We start from the raw sequence: 14,308 nt of genomic DNA, 5'->3' as shown, positions 1-14,308 counted from the left end.
CCCTTTCACACGATCCGCGTCCAAGCTGTTCCCTTGATTTCTTATTTTGATCTAACGTTCTGCTTGCACATTTTTATTCAAACATTTTTTGCCGAAGAAAAAAAGAATTATCGGAATTTCTTTAGATTTGTTTTTTGTTTATACCCAGACAACAGTGAGTTTACCAATCTGATACTTTGCTCAATGCTGCAGAGCTTGTAAGCAGCTTGCGCTCTTCTTTTGGTGTACATAACTGTGTCAGCTGCGTACTACTGGAAATGGACGTATGGGCAAATCAGGGGCAGGTCATTAATATGAAACTATATAAAATTGGTCCCACGATTGTTCCCTGAGGAACTCCAAAGGTACAACTGGAAAAAGATAATCATTTATCACTGATTCTTGTGCACTGATTCCTTGAGTTTAAGTATGACTACATCCATGTCAATGCATTTCTAGAGAAATTAAACTTTGACGGTTTGGATGGAGAAACATAATCATCGTGCAACAGAAACAGACATTGTGTGTCAATGCACAACAGTAACACAGTTTACTTCAGGTTCAGGTGACTTTATTTGTACTTGTAGGTAGATTTGTTTGCAGCCAGCAAGACTGACATCCAGATGACACATTTTGATGTTTTATTTAAAATAAATGAAACAAATGGGAGAGCAGTGAATTAATGTTTTTGTGTATTTATTGTTAAATGAAATATTTAGTATGACAATAAATCAATACATGTGACATTTTTAAATTTGTTTCTTTATAATTACCATCATTGAAAACAAACCAACTGTGTTCTTATGTAAAGCTGGTTAAAAGGTTAAAAGAAGAGAAAATCTGACAAATCACTGAAGACTGAAACCAAGTAAAGATAGAAAGGCTGGTTGCTGCCAGATAATACTGTAATTGTATGGTAGGCACTACAGTTTGTGATAACATGTTAAGATTCCATTTTCTTGTCATAATCAGCGGCAGGTGTGGACATGGAAGGACATTTGGGACGTCCAGAAGCAGGCAGGAGGCTTTCCCAGTAGTCTCGACGAGATCTAAGATATAAGTGGTTGATTAGTTTATTGTAAACAAGCATTGTGCAGAGCAGGAACACACAAATCATCAGGTCTCCTCTATCATTTTCTTTTTTGTTTGCAACTGTTACTATGCCACCTAGGCACCAAAAATAAATACTGATCATGGTCTCTGTTGAAGTATTTAGAGCAGCTGTATTTTAAGTATAATGTTTCTGCTCAGTCTTACCTGGCTCTGACCCAGGGTTTAGTGTGCATCTCCAGTGCAGCTCCCCAGAGTCCATGTTTCTCTGAAGCTGGTGGGAGGAATCCTCGCTCTGCAGCCAGCTCTTCAGCTATGGCTCTGATATGATATGCCTCAAATCCACAGCAGCCTCCAATGTAGCGAATTCCTGCATTGTAAGCCTCTCTGGCATACTTATGGATGTCCCAGCGAGTAATTGCTCTGGTCTCCATTGCTGAAAGGAAAGTCAGATACCTAAGTCTAAGCATTTTATTATACTGACGATAATAAGCATATGGGAACTTTAAAAATGTTGCAATACACTCACAAACAATACTGCAGATTAATGTGACTGAATAGTAATATACTGAATGTTACTGAGTAATATTGTGGATGAATGCATGTTTTTGTATTTATGTAATTGTACACAAAATAAAATGCTGACCAAAGGGGTACTCCAGTAGGCTGGTGTATCCACCAAAGTTACACTCAGGTGTGTGAAAGCCCAGAGGCTGGACCATGAGATGAGCTTTGAGACCAGCTTTCTCCAATCCTTCTTTCATCAACTTCACTGTACGGACACACGTCAGAGGGTCCAAGTGGCAATTTATTCCAACAATGTCAGCTCCTGCACATCAACACATGAAGAAATGTTCAGATTATGGAGCTTAAAGATGAATCCAGACTTGATGTTTTGTACTATACAAGGAGAAACTCAGTGTACCAGCTTTGACCAGCCTAACAGCACACTCTCCAGGCGGGACTCCACTCATATCTCCGTGAGGAGAGATGCACAGAGTTGCACCCACTGGTTTACCGCTGGTCTTCAGCACCTCCACTGCCCACACTGCCTCTTCCACATGGTCAACAAACTGCAGGAGAAATATGACTGGAATTTCTTTACAATTTCTGATAAAATCAATAACAAAAAAAACCCCTAACATAATCACATAACCTGTTGCTCTTACCTCCACTATAAAGAAATCAATGTCTTTTTTGAGGAAGTCATCCATCTGTTTCTTGAAGATGGCCTTGACCTCAGTTTCATTGTGACTGTTCGTGTAACAGGGAGTCTTAGACACGCACCCAGCCACCAAAGCATTTCCCTCATTGGCCACCTCCCTGGCCAGGTCACAGGCAGCTTCATTGATCTGAGCCCCCTGGATCAGACAAGAGCACATTGGAGAAACACCAAACTGATGTGAGAATCTTATTATCATGTATAAAACACAAAATGCATGATGGTGTTTTCTCCACTGACAGTGATGTTGGTGACATTGCCACTGATCTCCAGCTTATCCTCACTGCAGTAGAAGGTGAATGTCTGAATCACGTTGGCTCCAGCTCTCAGAAACTCTCTGGCCAGCTGCCGCACTTAAATAAAAAATAGAAAGATTGGATTTTGTTAAAAACAAAGCATAGGATATTCAGATTATCTTTGCCTTTAGGTGCCTTGTAAGAATGTACTCATGAGTCAGTAACACCACATGTACCTGCTTCAGGATGTTCGACAGCAGCCTCAGGTGTCCAATGTCCAGCCTTCACATAGCCACGCCGCTCCAGCTGCATAACATAACCTCCATCACCTACAACGACCTCCCCAGCATCCAGGCGCTCCAAAATACCCTAAGTGTACACACACACACACACACACACACACACACACACACACACACACACACACACACACACACACACAGCTCAGGTGTAAGATGTACAGGTATGTCAGCTGCATTCTGCTCACCTGAAATTATTAATTTTTTAAATAGTCTTTATAGGAATATTTTTATTCTCTCACAATAGGGAGAAGAAATAATTAAAATCCACGTAATCCGTATAGGCTACTATTGTGAACAATGATAAAAAACGACAACATATGATCATCCAAACATATTACACACCTAAACTCTTGCAGACTTGTACTATTTTGCTTTCGGCCTACTAAGTGCTTTAAGAAGCTATTAACCTCCTTAATAGTTAAGTAAAAACATCGATTTATTAAAAATGAGCACAGAAATGAATAAACCAGTATGCAAAGTATGGTAAATAAATGAGTGTTAATGTTCTTTTTTACCCTTCTCGTCTTGCTCTCCATTGAAACAAAGTCTTAGGTCCCAACTGCTGCTGATGGACTGTCTATACTGTTTGCGTGGGAGGACGAAATGACATTTGGAAATGAACTGTTAACGATAAAACATTACATAAGGATATTGGCATGGCACAATTTACTATCACTACATCTACCTTGGACTCCTGTCCTGTCACCTACACCTCCACCGTTTGATCTTTCCTGCGCATGTATCAGCGCCTTTACGGGGGTCATGGTCATGCGGATCTATGTGACGCTGGACTAAAAGGAAATACTTCAAAATAAAAGCCCTGCAAAAGAGTAGCGATAGATAAAGAGACAGACAGAGTCAGAGTTATTTCTATTGTTCAAACTGTTTCCCATGCCTGTTTGCCATTGCTCCCTGCCATATACAGAGAAATAATACTCGTGTCACGACGAATAAAAATAAAAGTAACAATAATGCTCATAACAAAATGTACATAGGCCTATATATTAGGCTATTTATTATGTTATAATGACTAATCTTAATTCAGTATCTAATAAATGACAGATTATTTAAGTATAATGCTATGCAACAGAAAATGACAAATATTTACAATACCGAGAAATAAACAAAGCCTGCCACTGATGACTTCTCTGTTAAACGAATTATCCAATGCAGCTTACCTTTGTTCTTAGCGAGTACAGTCTTTGCTCAAACTTGGCTCCATAAAGAGAATGCCATGTTATTTCCCCTGCTTTATCTTGCACATCAAAACAATTTCTTCATAGGTTTTCCCACAAATCCCATTGACTCCACTAATAGAAAACCTTTTAGTATGCTTTTTCGGTGAGAAATCTCGCTGTAAAAAAATGAAGGTACCATGTCATTTTACCAGTTTCTTCTTGCACATAAAAACAACTTTTATATAGGTATACAAATCAATGGATCCTAATACTAGACACCATCTATTACACTATTAATACATATGGGGAAATTTCACTGTAACATTTTAAGAAATCTTTGCTCAAACAATTATTTCCCCTGTCCAATGGATTCCACTAAAAGACACCTCCATTAACCTATAAATAAATATGTGGGGAATTACACTGTAAAAAGTAATCCTTGCTCAAACTTGGCACAAACTACCAAAATGTATAATATTTCCCTGTTTTATATTGCACAGCTATGTGTTCATACGTTTGTATACAAGCCCAATTGATTGTAATAATAGATACGCTACGACCCTAAAATCATTTATTGGGAAATTTCCCTTCAAAAAAGATTTTCTTTGCTCTAACAACCTTACTCAATGTTAATTTCCCCGTTTTCTATTTTTTCCAGTGAAATTCCCCCAAATTTGTTTATAGGCTAATAGAGAGTGTCTCTAGGTGGAATCCATTGGAATTGTCAGCAAACCTATGAATAAATTACTTTTATTTCCAATCAAAAACACAAAAAAATACATTGATTTTGGTGGCTTGTGCCTACTTTGAGCAAAGTGAATTTTCCCCATATTTGTTTATGGAGGGTATATCAGTGAAATCCATTGGATTTGTTTTTAACCCTTGAAAACATAGGAAACAACAGGGAAAATGATATCGAAAAGATTTCTAAAAATCTTTAAGTGAGATTTCCCCATATTTATAAAATGGATAAAATTGGGTGTCTAGTATTATAACCTTTATGTTTTGTTTGCAAACCTTTGAAGACATTGCTTTGAGTGCAAGATAAAACAGAGACATGTGCATTGAAGTCTGTCATCTGAGCCAATTAAGTTTGACCATAGTTTACCAGAAATGTCCCCATATTTATTTATTTTTTAAATAGAGGCGGTTTAGTATTAGAATACACTGAAATAATTAGCATTTGGATAAAAGAGGGAGTCTAATATTATAAGGCATTGTATTTGTTTGCAAACCCGTGAAGAAATTGTTTTATGCACTAGATACAACAAGGGGTTTTACTAGGCATTGATACTGAATTAAAAGTATTGCCATTACTCCTCTTAAAGTACATAATTAATGTAGGTGAATAAAGCACATTAAGAATTGATTTATACAATATAAACATTTATTTATAATTAACTTCTGGGGGGACTGAGTATATTATTCATAGCAGTAGTATTATAAGCATTAATAGCAGTTGTTGTCTGAATGTGGGTAGGAAGTAATGGGATACAGTTTGCACAATATAAATGCCTCTCAGAAGAATCTATATAGCCATCTATAGCTACTCTCTCATTTTGAAGTTTTTACTTTCAGTCCAGTGTCACATGGGTCCGCACGACCCTCTCGCGATGACGTTAATAAATGCGCAGCAAAAAAGTCAAACTCGTGCTGACGGGTCTGTCGCGGACGTCGGCTCACTTGACAGCAGCCCAGACCTTTCCAAATGTTTTTTTTATTTTAAGAGCTTTATATCGCTGTTTCTTGGATAACCATTCAATAAAAACCAACCCAATTCGGGTTATTCTTATATATCTCACTTCCCTCAGTTTTCAACCTACAAACTTTACAACATCATGTGGATCTTTAAAAAGTCCACTGTGCCAGCAAAAAGACTCTTTTCCAGGTTTCCCCCATATTTTGTATGTATGCATGTGCATGTAGGTATGAGTGTATGTGTTTGTGATATGTATGTTTACTACATGTATATATGTGCATATATATATATATTTGTGTGTGTGTGTATCATGTGTGTGTATCATGTGTATGTATATGTGTTTATATATGTATGTATGTGCATATATATATATATTTGTGTGTGTATCATGTGTGTGTATCATGTGTATGTATATGTACGTGTATATGTGTTTATATATGTATGTATGTGCATATGTATATATATTTGTGTGTGTGTGTATCATGTGTGTGTATCATGTGTATGTATATGTGTTTATATATGTATGTATGTGCATATATATATATATTTGTGTGTGTATCATGTGTGTGTATCATGTGTATGTATATGTACGTGTATATGTGTTTATATATGTATGTATGTGCATATATATATATATTTGTGTGTGTGTGTATCATGTGTGTGTATCATGTGTATGTATATGTGTTTATATATGTATGTATGTGCATATGTAGAGATTAATGTTTTTATTTTTATTTCTTGCTTTTACGCATTGCCTGTAAAGCACTTTGGTCAGGTGAAGCTGTTTTTTAAATGTGCTATACAAATAAACTTGATTTGATTTGGTTTTAATTTGTCGACAGGGGGCGCTGCTTGATTTGTTTAAGTCACGACCCGTGTAATGACGTCACTTCCCGGCGGGGTTTTGATCCGCAGGACGGTTGTAAACAAAGTCAGCAACTTGTCTTACTGCGTTTATGGACAGTGCCGCTTTTATAAAGCTGTACGGGTTTAATCGATAGGAGAAGTGAGTGATTTATACTAATCTGACGATGAGATGTTGTGGAGAACAGCGCGTGTACCTTTGATTAATCTGCACTGATCAGTGACGTAATCAAGGTAAGAAAGACATACCTGTCCGTCCTGCAAACTACACAAGATAGTTAACAATAATAATAATAATAATAACGTAACTATTCTTATGTTGTCAGCATCATTTAAACGCAGGGTTTCACTTTGAGCTCTTCATTAGTTTATTTTTATTTAAGAAATTATTTACAGGACTATATATCCGTAAGGGACTGTCTAGTCTCTCTATATTTTATAACATAAACCACCATGAACAGAGCTTACATTACAACATTATTTCACATTTGCGGAGACACACATATCCACTTGGTGCATTTAGCTTGAGATTCACTACCGAGGTTGTTTTCTTAATTTAATATAAATGTCAGCCCCCCTGTGTCTGCGTTCATAGATTTACTTCATAAACAGTAGTAGATCGATATTGTTCATCAGTATAAAGCTGCCCAGTGGCTCCTTGGATCAGATTCAGGTCCTCTGACAGACTCTAATTCTTTTGTCTCTTTAGGCACTTTCTTTGTTTTGTGATGGAGCCACCTGACACTGTGGGGAACCTCGACCACATGGTGGAGGCTGTGGCACTGAGCGGTGCTCCTGACAGCTCCACTGGACAGAACGATATCTCGCCTGTAGACATGCTGAGGTTCTTACTCCAAAGCTGCCTTAGATCTTCCTTTATTATTCTGTTTACAGTGCCTGGATGCTGTTTGTAAATCACACCATGAAACCAGAACATGTATAATATTAAAGTATTGTCTTTTCAGAATAAAACAGCAGATGTCAAATCAGTGCTTTGAGATGAAAGTACAGATCCATGCAGGTGAGTAACTTTGTGCATTATTTCCATCTTATGATCTTTCAATGAGTTCAACAAACAAGTCGCTAATATCCAGATTCCCATGACAGGCAAAAGTAAAAGAACATGCAGCACATCAGAAGCTGAAAGAGACTTGTGAGTATTTAAAATCCTTTTTATTGTTTTGATCGAAGATTTGAACCAAATGTTCACATTTTAAAAGCTGTCCCACTGATAACATACTTTTCATGAAATGACACAGGCCAGAATATGTCAGTGAACTGGAAAGAGTCAAGACTTCTCATATTAACAGGACATTGGCCCTGCACAGGTAACCCATGCCCTATCATTATATTATTATTTAAAACCAAGAGGTAATCTCGGTTAACATGCCAAATAATGGATCACTGGTGTCTTGCAGAATGCAGATGTGGCACGCTATAGGAGACAAACTGAAACAGAATGATTCTGAGGCTAAGTAAGTCCATTAATAACATATTGAAATAACTGGGAAACATTTGGTTTAATGGTTTTTGCTTATTTTATTGTGTACTTCTTTCCGTTTCAGTTCCCTGAAAGCTTTGGGTGATCGCTGCATGGCTCTTTGTTCACACATTAAACAGCTTCAGAAAGTAAGCAGCCACTTCATCCATCAATATATTCTAAATTCCGATCCGAGGCGATATTTTCTTGGGTGTACAATTAGTGCGTTTTTCTCCTCCTGTCTGTAGATGTAAATTTAAGTGATGCTATGTCGTTGCTTTTTCAAATAAATTTGGCTTTGTGTTAGAAAAATAATGTTAGTCCATTTGACTTACCCATTTTTAACAGGAAATGTTGGAACAATGTGCGCTGCTAAAATCAGCTTTGTTCTTGATGACCTGTTGATGTAGAGTACTGCTTCGTGACAATCATTTAAAATAGAGTATGTTCTGTTTTGTGAACAGGAGTCAAGAGCTTTTCAAGATGACATCACAGAAATACAGAAGAAGAGGCTTGGTATGGTGGTATATTATTTAAAACAAAAAAAGAAAATTGGATCATGTTTTTCCACTCTTTTTTTGACAATGGCATTTTTTTTTTTCTGTAGAGATGAAGCGGCAAACATATGAGAAAATGAAAGAGATGGAAGAGTTGATGTCCAAGAAGCAGCACCCAGACACAGAGAAGTACAAAGCTGCGCTGGAGAAAGGCCAGGAGAACCTGGAGAAACATAAAAAGATGACCATCATGACACAGAACGTCCTCAGGGTAAATAAATTTGTTTTAGAGGATTCTGCATTAGATGAAATTTGCAGCCTGTGCTTTAATGTAACCATCTTTTCTCAGGGAATCCTCTTGGCTTGTAAAGTAAACTGGCTGGATGATCCCAAACTTCGAGACATCACCATGACGCTTGAGGATTTTCCCATTTCGGACTAAAGGGAGAATCCATTCATCTCATATCTATGTGTTGTTTTGTCAAATAAATAATTAACAAAATTGAGAACTTCTGATTTATGTATTTGTTAAAGCAATGTGGCCTGTGTCCACTAGATGGCGACACACGAGACGAGGAACAGTTTCACAGTTAGCACACATCCTATCAGTGAAGAAGAGAACAAGGTCTACACGTGTATATGCAGCACAGTCTTTGAATAACTTTCTAATTATTATTTTTGGACTTTCGATCATAATAAAAACCAAGTAAAAATGCCGAAAGTAAGGCCAGAGAAGAGGAGCAGGCAGCACCAGGAGGTCAAAAACCAAGGTATGTTTCTTCAGAGGAGGGGTTAGCATTAGCATAGCAGCAAACATCACAGTCAGCTGCTGGAAGAAAATGGGCTTTAATGTTAAGACTTTGTTGTTTCATCGTTATAAAACCTTCATAAATACATTATTTTCACGTCTTGGCCTTGCATAACATTTGTTTAGGTTTATTGTTAAAGTCTATGTAGTCCTGTGACTTACAAACTGATATCACAAAGTGTTGTTTTTGTTACTCTCCCTGCCCGAAAATGTCAAATCTTTTCAAAGCCTGGTGTTAAGATTGTCAAATACTTGTTTGTTTGTTTATGTCTGCGCATAATGTTTCTCTCTGTCATGTTGATACATTTGTATAGCTTCTGCTGAAGTTGCTGTATGAATTGTAACCTGATTTTCAGATACGATCATCCAGCAAATAACTTCTCGACATACTCACACACCACTCTTATCCCATGTGTTTGAACGGTGTAGAAGTGAGACATTGGGCAAAATCAACAGATTTAAACTCGGGTTGTTACTCCTGTCACATACAAACAAGGTGATCTCTCCTGTGACATGGGGGTACACAGTATATTGTGTTCAGCCCAGTAGTCATGGTGGAATAATTACAAGAGGGGAGCAGGAAGATTTATTTTAACATCAATCCCTTTCCTCAGTTCAGTGTCCCAATCCCTTCTGTTGTAGGCGTCATGTTCAACACCGGCATTGGCCAGCACATCCTGAAGAACCCGTTAATTGTCAATGGAATCATTGAGAAGGTATGCTCTACCTATGCACTCTGACAAGTGTTTGATACACATACACATGCAGACAAAGACTGCGTGGACGACAACAGAGCACACCGTTTCTAAGTCATGTATGTTGCTGTGTTTTTCAGGCTGCTCTGAGGCCGACTGATGTGGTTCTGGAGGTTGGACCGGGTACTGGTAACATGACAGTGAAATTGCTGGAAAAAGCCAAAAAGGTGATTTTAAAAATACTGTTAAACTAGTAATCAGGTGGAGACTGTAATCTGTGTTCAGATAATGTATTATTGTCTTAGTAATATAACCCTAAACTGCACTTACCATGTTTAAAGAGTCTTACACGTTGCACCTTGTATCATCTGTAAACACAACACAAGAGATTTGCATTTCTTAGGTCAGAACTAGATTTTAGTTTTAAAAAGCAATACCTCATGGTTATGTTTCTTACCTCATGGTTATGTGTCTTACCTCATGGTTATGTGTCTTACCTCATGGTTATGTGTCTTACCTCATGGTTATGTGTCTTACCTCATGGTTATGTTTCTTACCTCATGGTTATGTTTCTTACCTTGCTCTCTTCAGTGATAATAAGGTATACCACTAAACTTTAGCTCCACAAGCTTTGCATACACTTCCATACAGTGAATCCATAGAAAGTTGCACGTCTTTTTCTGGCTCTCTCTGTTCTCTGTCACACTAGTGCTTGCTTGGATTAAAGATTGTCCCTGGGATTATTGATTTTAACAGTAACTGTTTTTTTTTTTTTTATCAGGTGGTTGCCTGTGAGCTGGACTGCAGATTGGTTGCTGAACTTCAGAAAAGAGTTCAGTGCACGTGAGTGAGGATAGCAGAGCACTGCCACCACATAAATGTTCATTGTATCCACAGTTACTTAAAGTATGAGCCAGTGTGCAATCTTTGTAACAGGGCATTGTTTTTCCCCAAAGACCTTTGCAGACTAAACTTCAAATATTAGTTGGAGATGTTCTGAAAACAGATCTGCCGTTCTTTGACGTCTGTGTGGCTAATTTACCATACCAGGTAAAACACTTCTCCTCTGCGCTGCACACAGTCAGTTTCATGTCATTCACTGCATTCATCTCAAACTTTTTTTTCTTGCACAGATTTCTTCGCCGTTTGTTTTCAAGCTTCTGCTGCATCGGCCTTTCTTCAGGTAAACCAGAGGGGCTTGCTCAGACCCTCTAGCTGCTCTTTTCCTATGTCCTCACGGCGCTTTTTATTCATCCCCTCTTTTGTGTTGAACTTCTGGTCAGGTGTGCCGTGTTGATGTTCCAGAGAGAGTTTGCCATGCGTCTGGTTGCCAAACCTGGAGACAAGCTGTTCTGCAGGCTGTCCATCAACACACAACTACTGGCTCGAGTGGACCACCTCATGAAGGTCGCTGTGCACTCCCTGAACGTTTGCCATACGCTGTCTCTAAATGCAGCGTCGTCACATTATGTTTTGTGATTGCTCTGTCTCAGAGTTGATGTTTCCCTCTTGATCAGGTTGGAAAGAACAACTTCCGCCCCCCACCAAAAGTGGAGTCCAGCGTTGTCCGAATAGAACCAAAAAATCCTCCTCCTCCAGTGAACTTCCAGGTGAGGTTTCACACAATACTGAGTTTAACAGGAGCTTCGTTGTACAGAGCTGATCTTTTCTTATCTTTTCTCCCCTGAAAGGAGTGGGACGGCCTGGTCAGAATAGCGTTTGTGAGAAAAAACAAAACCCTCAATGCAGCCTTCAAGTGAGTATCCTCATGCTGCTATCACTGTCACCATGATCCCAGTCTGCTCTGTCAAAAACAAGTGATCAAGTTGATCTAAACTTTCTAGATCCACTGCGGTAGAACAGCTGCTGGAGAAGAACTACAGAATCCACTGCTCTGTCCACAACGTGGTGAGTCATGGTTTACTTTTTAGGGTAGGGTTGGTTCTCTCAGTGGTTACTCCTTCAGAAGAAGCAGTTTTAAGATCACTGTTCAATAAAAATCTTACATGTTGTGCTACATCTTATCAGGAAGTGCCTGCAGACTTCAGCATCAGCAAGAAGATAGAGAGTGTTTTGCAGGGGGCAGATTTCGGTGAGAAGAGAGCCAGGTCCATGGACATTGATGACTTCATGGTGTAAGATGAACTTCTGCTATTCATTTGATTCTCTTAGGCCTCGTGTCCACTTAGCGTTTTTTTTTTCCTGGCAGAAAAGCGCTGGATGTGGGCTCGGACTGCTTGCATGAAGCATTTTTGCACCGAGAATAAAAGTGCTGCATGTCCCTCCTTTGAGCCCTGTCTCTATGACAACAGTCTGTTGACAACAGCCTCTGCATGAGCGACACGGTTCTGTTACTTTTTACTGCATGTTTTCCATTTAGATCGTTTATTTCCCGACCAGACACGGAGCAAAGAGGATGTCGGTACAAGCCACGATCCGTAGGTGGCTAAAATACAGGGAATATCATTCATTTGGAAAAGAGTGCCGGTGATGTCAACATCTTTCTGAAAAGTGGAAAGATTTTCAACTTAAGTGCTCCTCGCGGCCACGCAAAAAAGGCGGACCGCTGAAAAGTAGATGCTGTGCGCTGCGCTTTTTCTTCAGGGGGCCGCCTGCTGCTGCAAATGCTCTCTACTCATTGAAAACAATTTGTTAAAATATGCTGCCGCTCAGAAAAAAACGCAAGGTGGACACAGGACCTTAACCATTTTCTATTCCAAATAACCTTATCAAGTCCACAATCTTTTGCGCTTATTCACTAATGAATGTTTTCTCTGTCCACAGGCTGCTTCATGCTTTCAACTCTGCAGGGATCCACTTTTCTTAGAGACGAAGCTGTAGAGACCTTTGACTCTTGTGTTCTTGCCTTTAACATGACAGAGGAGACATTGATTGTATTTGAGTATAAAAAATAGTTTTTGTGAACAACATTTCCTCTTGAGCGAAGAATTTCAGGTTCTGGAAATAGTATGAAATGTATAAAGACTATTGGAGACACATTTTAGCTCATATTGAGTTTCTATCGGCATGAGTACACAAAGTTTTCTTAGGGATGCATTACAGGCTGCATGAGGAAGAGACAGTCAGTGGATGAGTGGATATAAGTAATCCAAGTGTACAACAACTGTATTTTGATCAATCAGTGAGTGCATTATTTAAATAAAATCACATTGTTCATGCGTTTATTAACACTTGACTTTTTCTGAGCCAACACTATAAGACTGTTACTAAATATGACTTCTACTCTCTCTGTATGTAAGTATATATAGGCCAGGGCCTCCTTGCCTGCAACAGCAGAGATCAAGTCAAACTAAACTATATTTTTGTGTATGTCCACCTGTTGTGAAGAAAAGTTTCTCAGGAACATCTTAAGACTTTCTTCACATTTTTCTCAATAAATGAGGTTGATCAAATGTTCAATCAAATTAGTTTTTTGACATAACTTAGAAAGCTAATTCATACAATTATATATAAGTTTTAATTTGAAAAAAAAAGATAAAGCGTTCATTTGTACTCCAAAGGTCAACTTCACTGTCGCAATAATGAAGTAAAAACACTTTTATGCCCATTAGTCTTGTGAATGCAACACCTCAAAGACACTAGGAGGGAATCTCTTCAAATTAAGTGCACATTTTTTGGGATGGTCAAAATTCAATGTCACAGTGACTTAATGTGTGTTTCCTATTCTCCTCGATGGACATTCTGGCATCTTTTTTTCTACCTTATTGTCCGCCTGAGAATGAATATTGGAGGATCTCTCCTAGCTTTACTCATTAAGGTGGGTGTGAACTGAAACATTTTGTAAATCTTTCTTTGCTTTGTGTTGAATGTGTTCACTGAAATTGTCATTTGGGTTCACTTTAGTGTTCTTATTGCTCTCTTCGTTTATTTAACTAATTTTAGTTTTGAGTCAATCAATCAAAACATTAGCACAGATTTGCACAACTATAATTGGCCAGAGAGAATGTGGCGTTTGATTTCAGTGTGATCTCATTGGTTGCAGGTATCTTCACATGTTTACTCTGAGTTCAGGGGGTTTCTGTTTGAGTGAGATGTTTAAGAAAACAAAAAAACAGGCTTTCAGTTGAATGATGAGTCTAATGTAGACAAGTGTGGTTTGCCAAATGTGTGAAGCCGAGAGTGTGCATGCAGTTGTGCAGATCTGGGCTTACGTTTTGTTCCTTGTGTGTTAAATTTCAAGAACTGTGTATGATTAACAGGCTATTAACTTTGGTGTGGGAGCAGTCGTAAAAAACTACAAATTTGCAATTGTAGTTACTCACTGTGTCCGCTAGAGG

General features: G+C 38.4%; 3 protein-coding genes across 3 annotated transcripts; 2 read left to right on the top strand and 1 right to left on the bottom strand.

The window, feature by feature from the left end:
* Window positions 1-658: 658 nt before the first annotated feature.
* On the bottom strand, window positions 659-3,554 carry LOC132974167 (betaine--homocysteine S-methyltransferase 1-like). The gene is made up of 9 exons (XM_061038026.1): window positions 3,475-3,554; window positions 3,305-3,371; window positions 2,724-2,856; window positions 2,492-2,604; window positions 2,199-2,390; window positions 1,955-2,102; window positions 1,676-1,858; window positions 1,237-1,465; window positions 659-1,028 (listed from the first exon to the last, which is right to left on the bottom strand). Exons 2-9 carry the CDS (start codon window positions 3,323-3,325, stop codon window positions 923-925), a joined length of 1,125 nt encoding a protein of 374 aa, XP_060894009.1. The 5' UTR covers window positions 3,326-3,371; window positions 3,475-3,554; the 3' UTR covers window positions 659-922.
* Window positions 3,555-6,562: 3,008 nt separating this feature from the next.
* cenph (centromere protein H) lies at window positions 6,563-9,009 on the top strand. Its single transcript, XM_061038024.1, has 10 exons — window positions 6,563-6,764; window positions 7,240-7,374; window positions 7,496-7,551; window positions 7,638-7,683; window positions 7,790-7,858; window positions 7,949-8,005; window positions 8,096-8,159; window positions 8,475-8,526; window positions 8,618-8,778; window positions 8,857-9,009. The coding sequence occupies exons 2-10, from the start codon at window positions 7,259-7,261 to the stop codon at window positions 8,947-8,949; spliced, it is 714 nt and encodes a 237-aa protein (XP_060894007.1). The 5' UTR covers window positions 6,563-6,764; window positions 7,240-7,258; the 3' UTR covers window positions 8,950-9,009.
* Window positions 9,010-9,092: 83 nt separating this feature from the next.
* dimt1l (DIM1 dimethyladenosine transferase 1-like (S. cerevisiae)) lies at window positions 9,093-13,195 on the top strand. The gene is made up of 12 exons (XM_061038023.1): window positions 9,093-9,277; window positions 9,958-10,031; window positions 10,151-10,237; window positions 10,792-10,853; window positions 10,967-11,060; window positions 11,144-11,193; window positions 11,294-11,417; window positions 11,528-11,620; window positions 11,702-11,766; window positions 11,855-11,918; window positions 12,039-12,145; window positions 12,795-13,195. Exons 1-12 carry the CDS (start codon window positions 9,220-9,222, stop codon window positions 12,835-12,837), a joined length of 921 nt encoding a protein of 306 aa, XP_060894006.1. The 5' UTR covers window positions 9,093-9,219; the 3' UTR covers window positions 12,838-13,195.
* The last annotated feature ends 1,113 nt before the right edge of the window (window positions 13,196-14,308 follow it).

Source organism: Labrus mixtus, chromosome 5 (assembly GCF_963584025.1).
Source record: "Labrus mixtus chromosome 5, fLabMix1.1, whole genome shotgun sequence".
In the NCBI taxonomy this organism is placed as follows: Eukaryota; Metazoa; Chordata; class Actinopteri; order Labriformes; family Labridae; genus Labrus; species Labrus mixtus.
The sequence above is the reverse complement of the archived record's forward strand: the minus strand, read 5'-3'. Positions and strand labels throughout refer to the sequence as shown.

Coding starts and splice junctions, on each gene's coding strand:
- dimt1l (XM_061038023.1), top strand. CDS start 9,220: ATGCCGAAAGTAAGGCCAGAGAAGAGGAGCAGGCAGCACCAGGAGGTC. Junction 9,278..9,957: donor CCAGGAGGTCAAAAACCAAG/GTATGTTTCTTC, acceptor CTTCTGTTGTAG/GCGTCATGTTCAACACCGGC. Junction 11,061..11,143: donor TGGCTAATTTACCATACCAG/GTAAAACACTTC, acceptor TTTCTTGCACAG/ATTTCTTCGCCGTTTGTTTT.
- LOC132974167 (XM_061038026.1), bottom strand. CDS start 3,325: ATGGAGAGCAAGACGAGAAGG. Junction 2,857..3,304: donor TGGAGAGCAAGACGAGAAGG/GTAAAAAAGAAC, acceptor GTGTACACTTAG/GGTATTTTGGAGCGCCTGGA. Junction 2,605..2,723: donor TGTCGAACATCCTGAAGCAG/GTACATGTGGTG, acceptor TTTTTATTTAAG/TGCGGCAGCTGGCCAGAGAG.
- cenph (XM_061038024.1), top strand. CDS start 7,259: ATGGAGCCACCTGACACTGTGGGGAACCTCGACCACATGGTGGAGGCT. Junction 7,859..7,948: donor AGGACATTGGCCCTGCACAG/GTAACCCATGCC, acceptor GGTGTCTTGCAG/AATGCAGATGTGGCACGCTA. Junction 8,160..8,474: donor ACATTAAACAGCTTCAGAAA/GTAAGCAGCCAC, acceptor TTTTGTGAACAG/GAGTCAAGAGCTTTTCAAGA.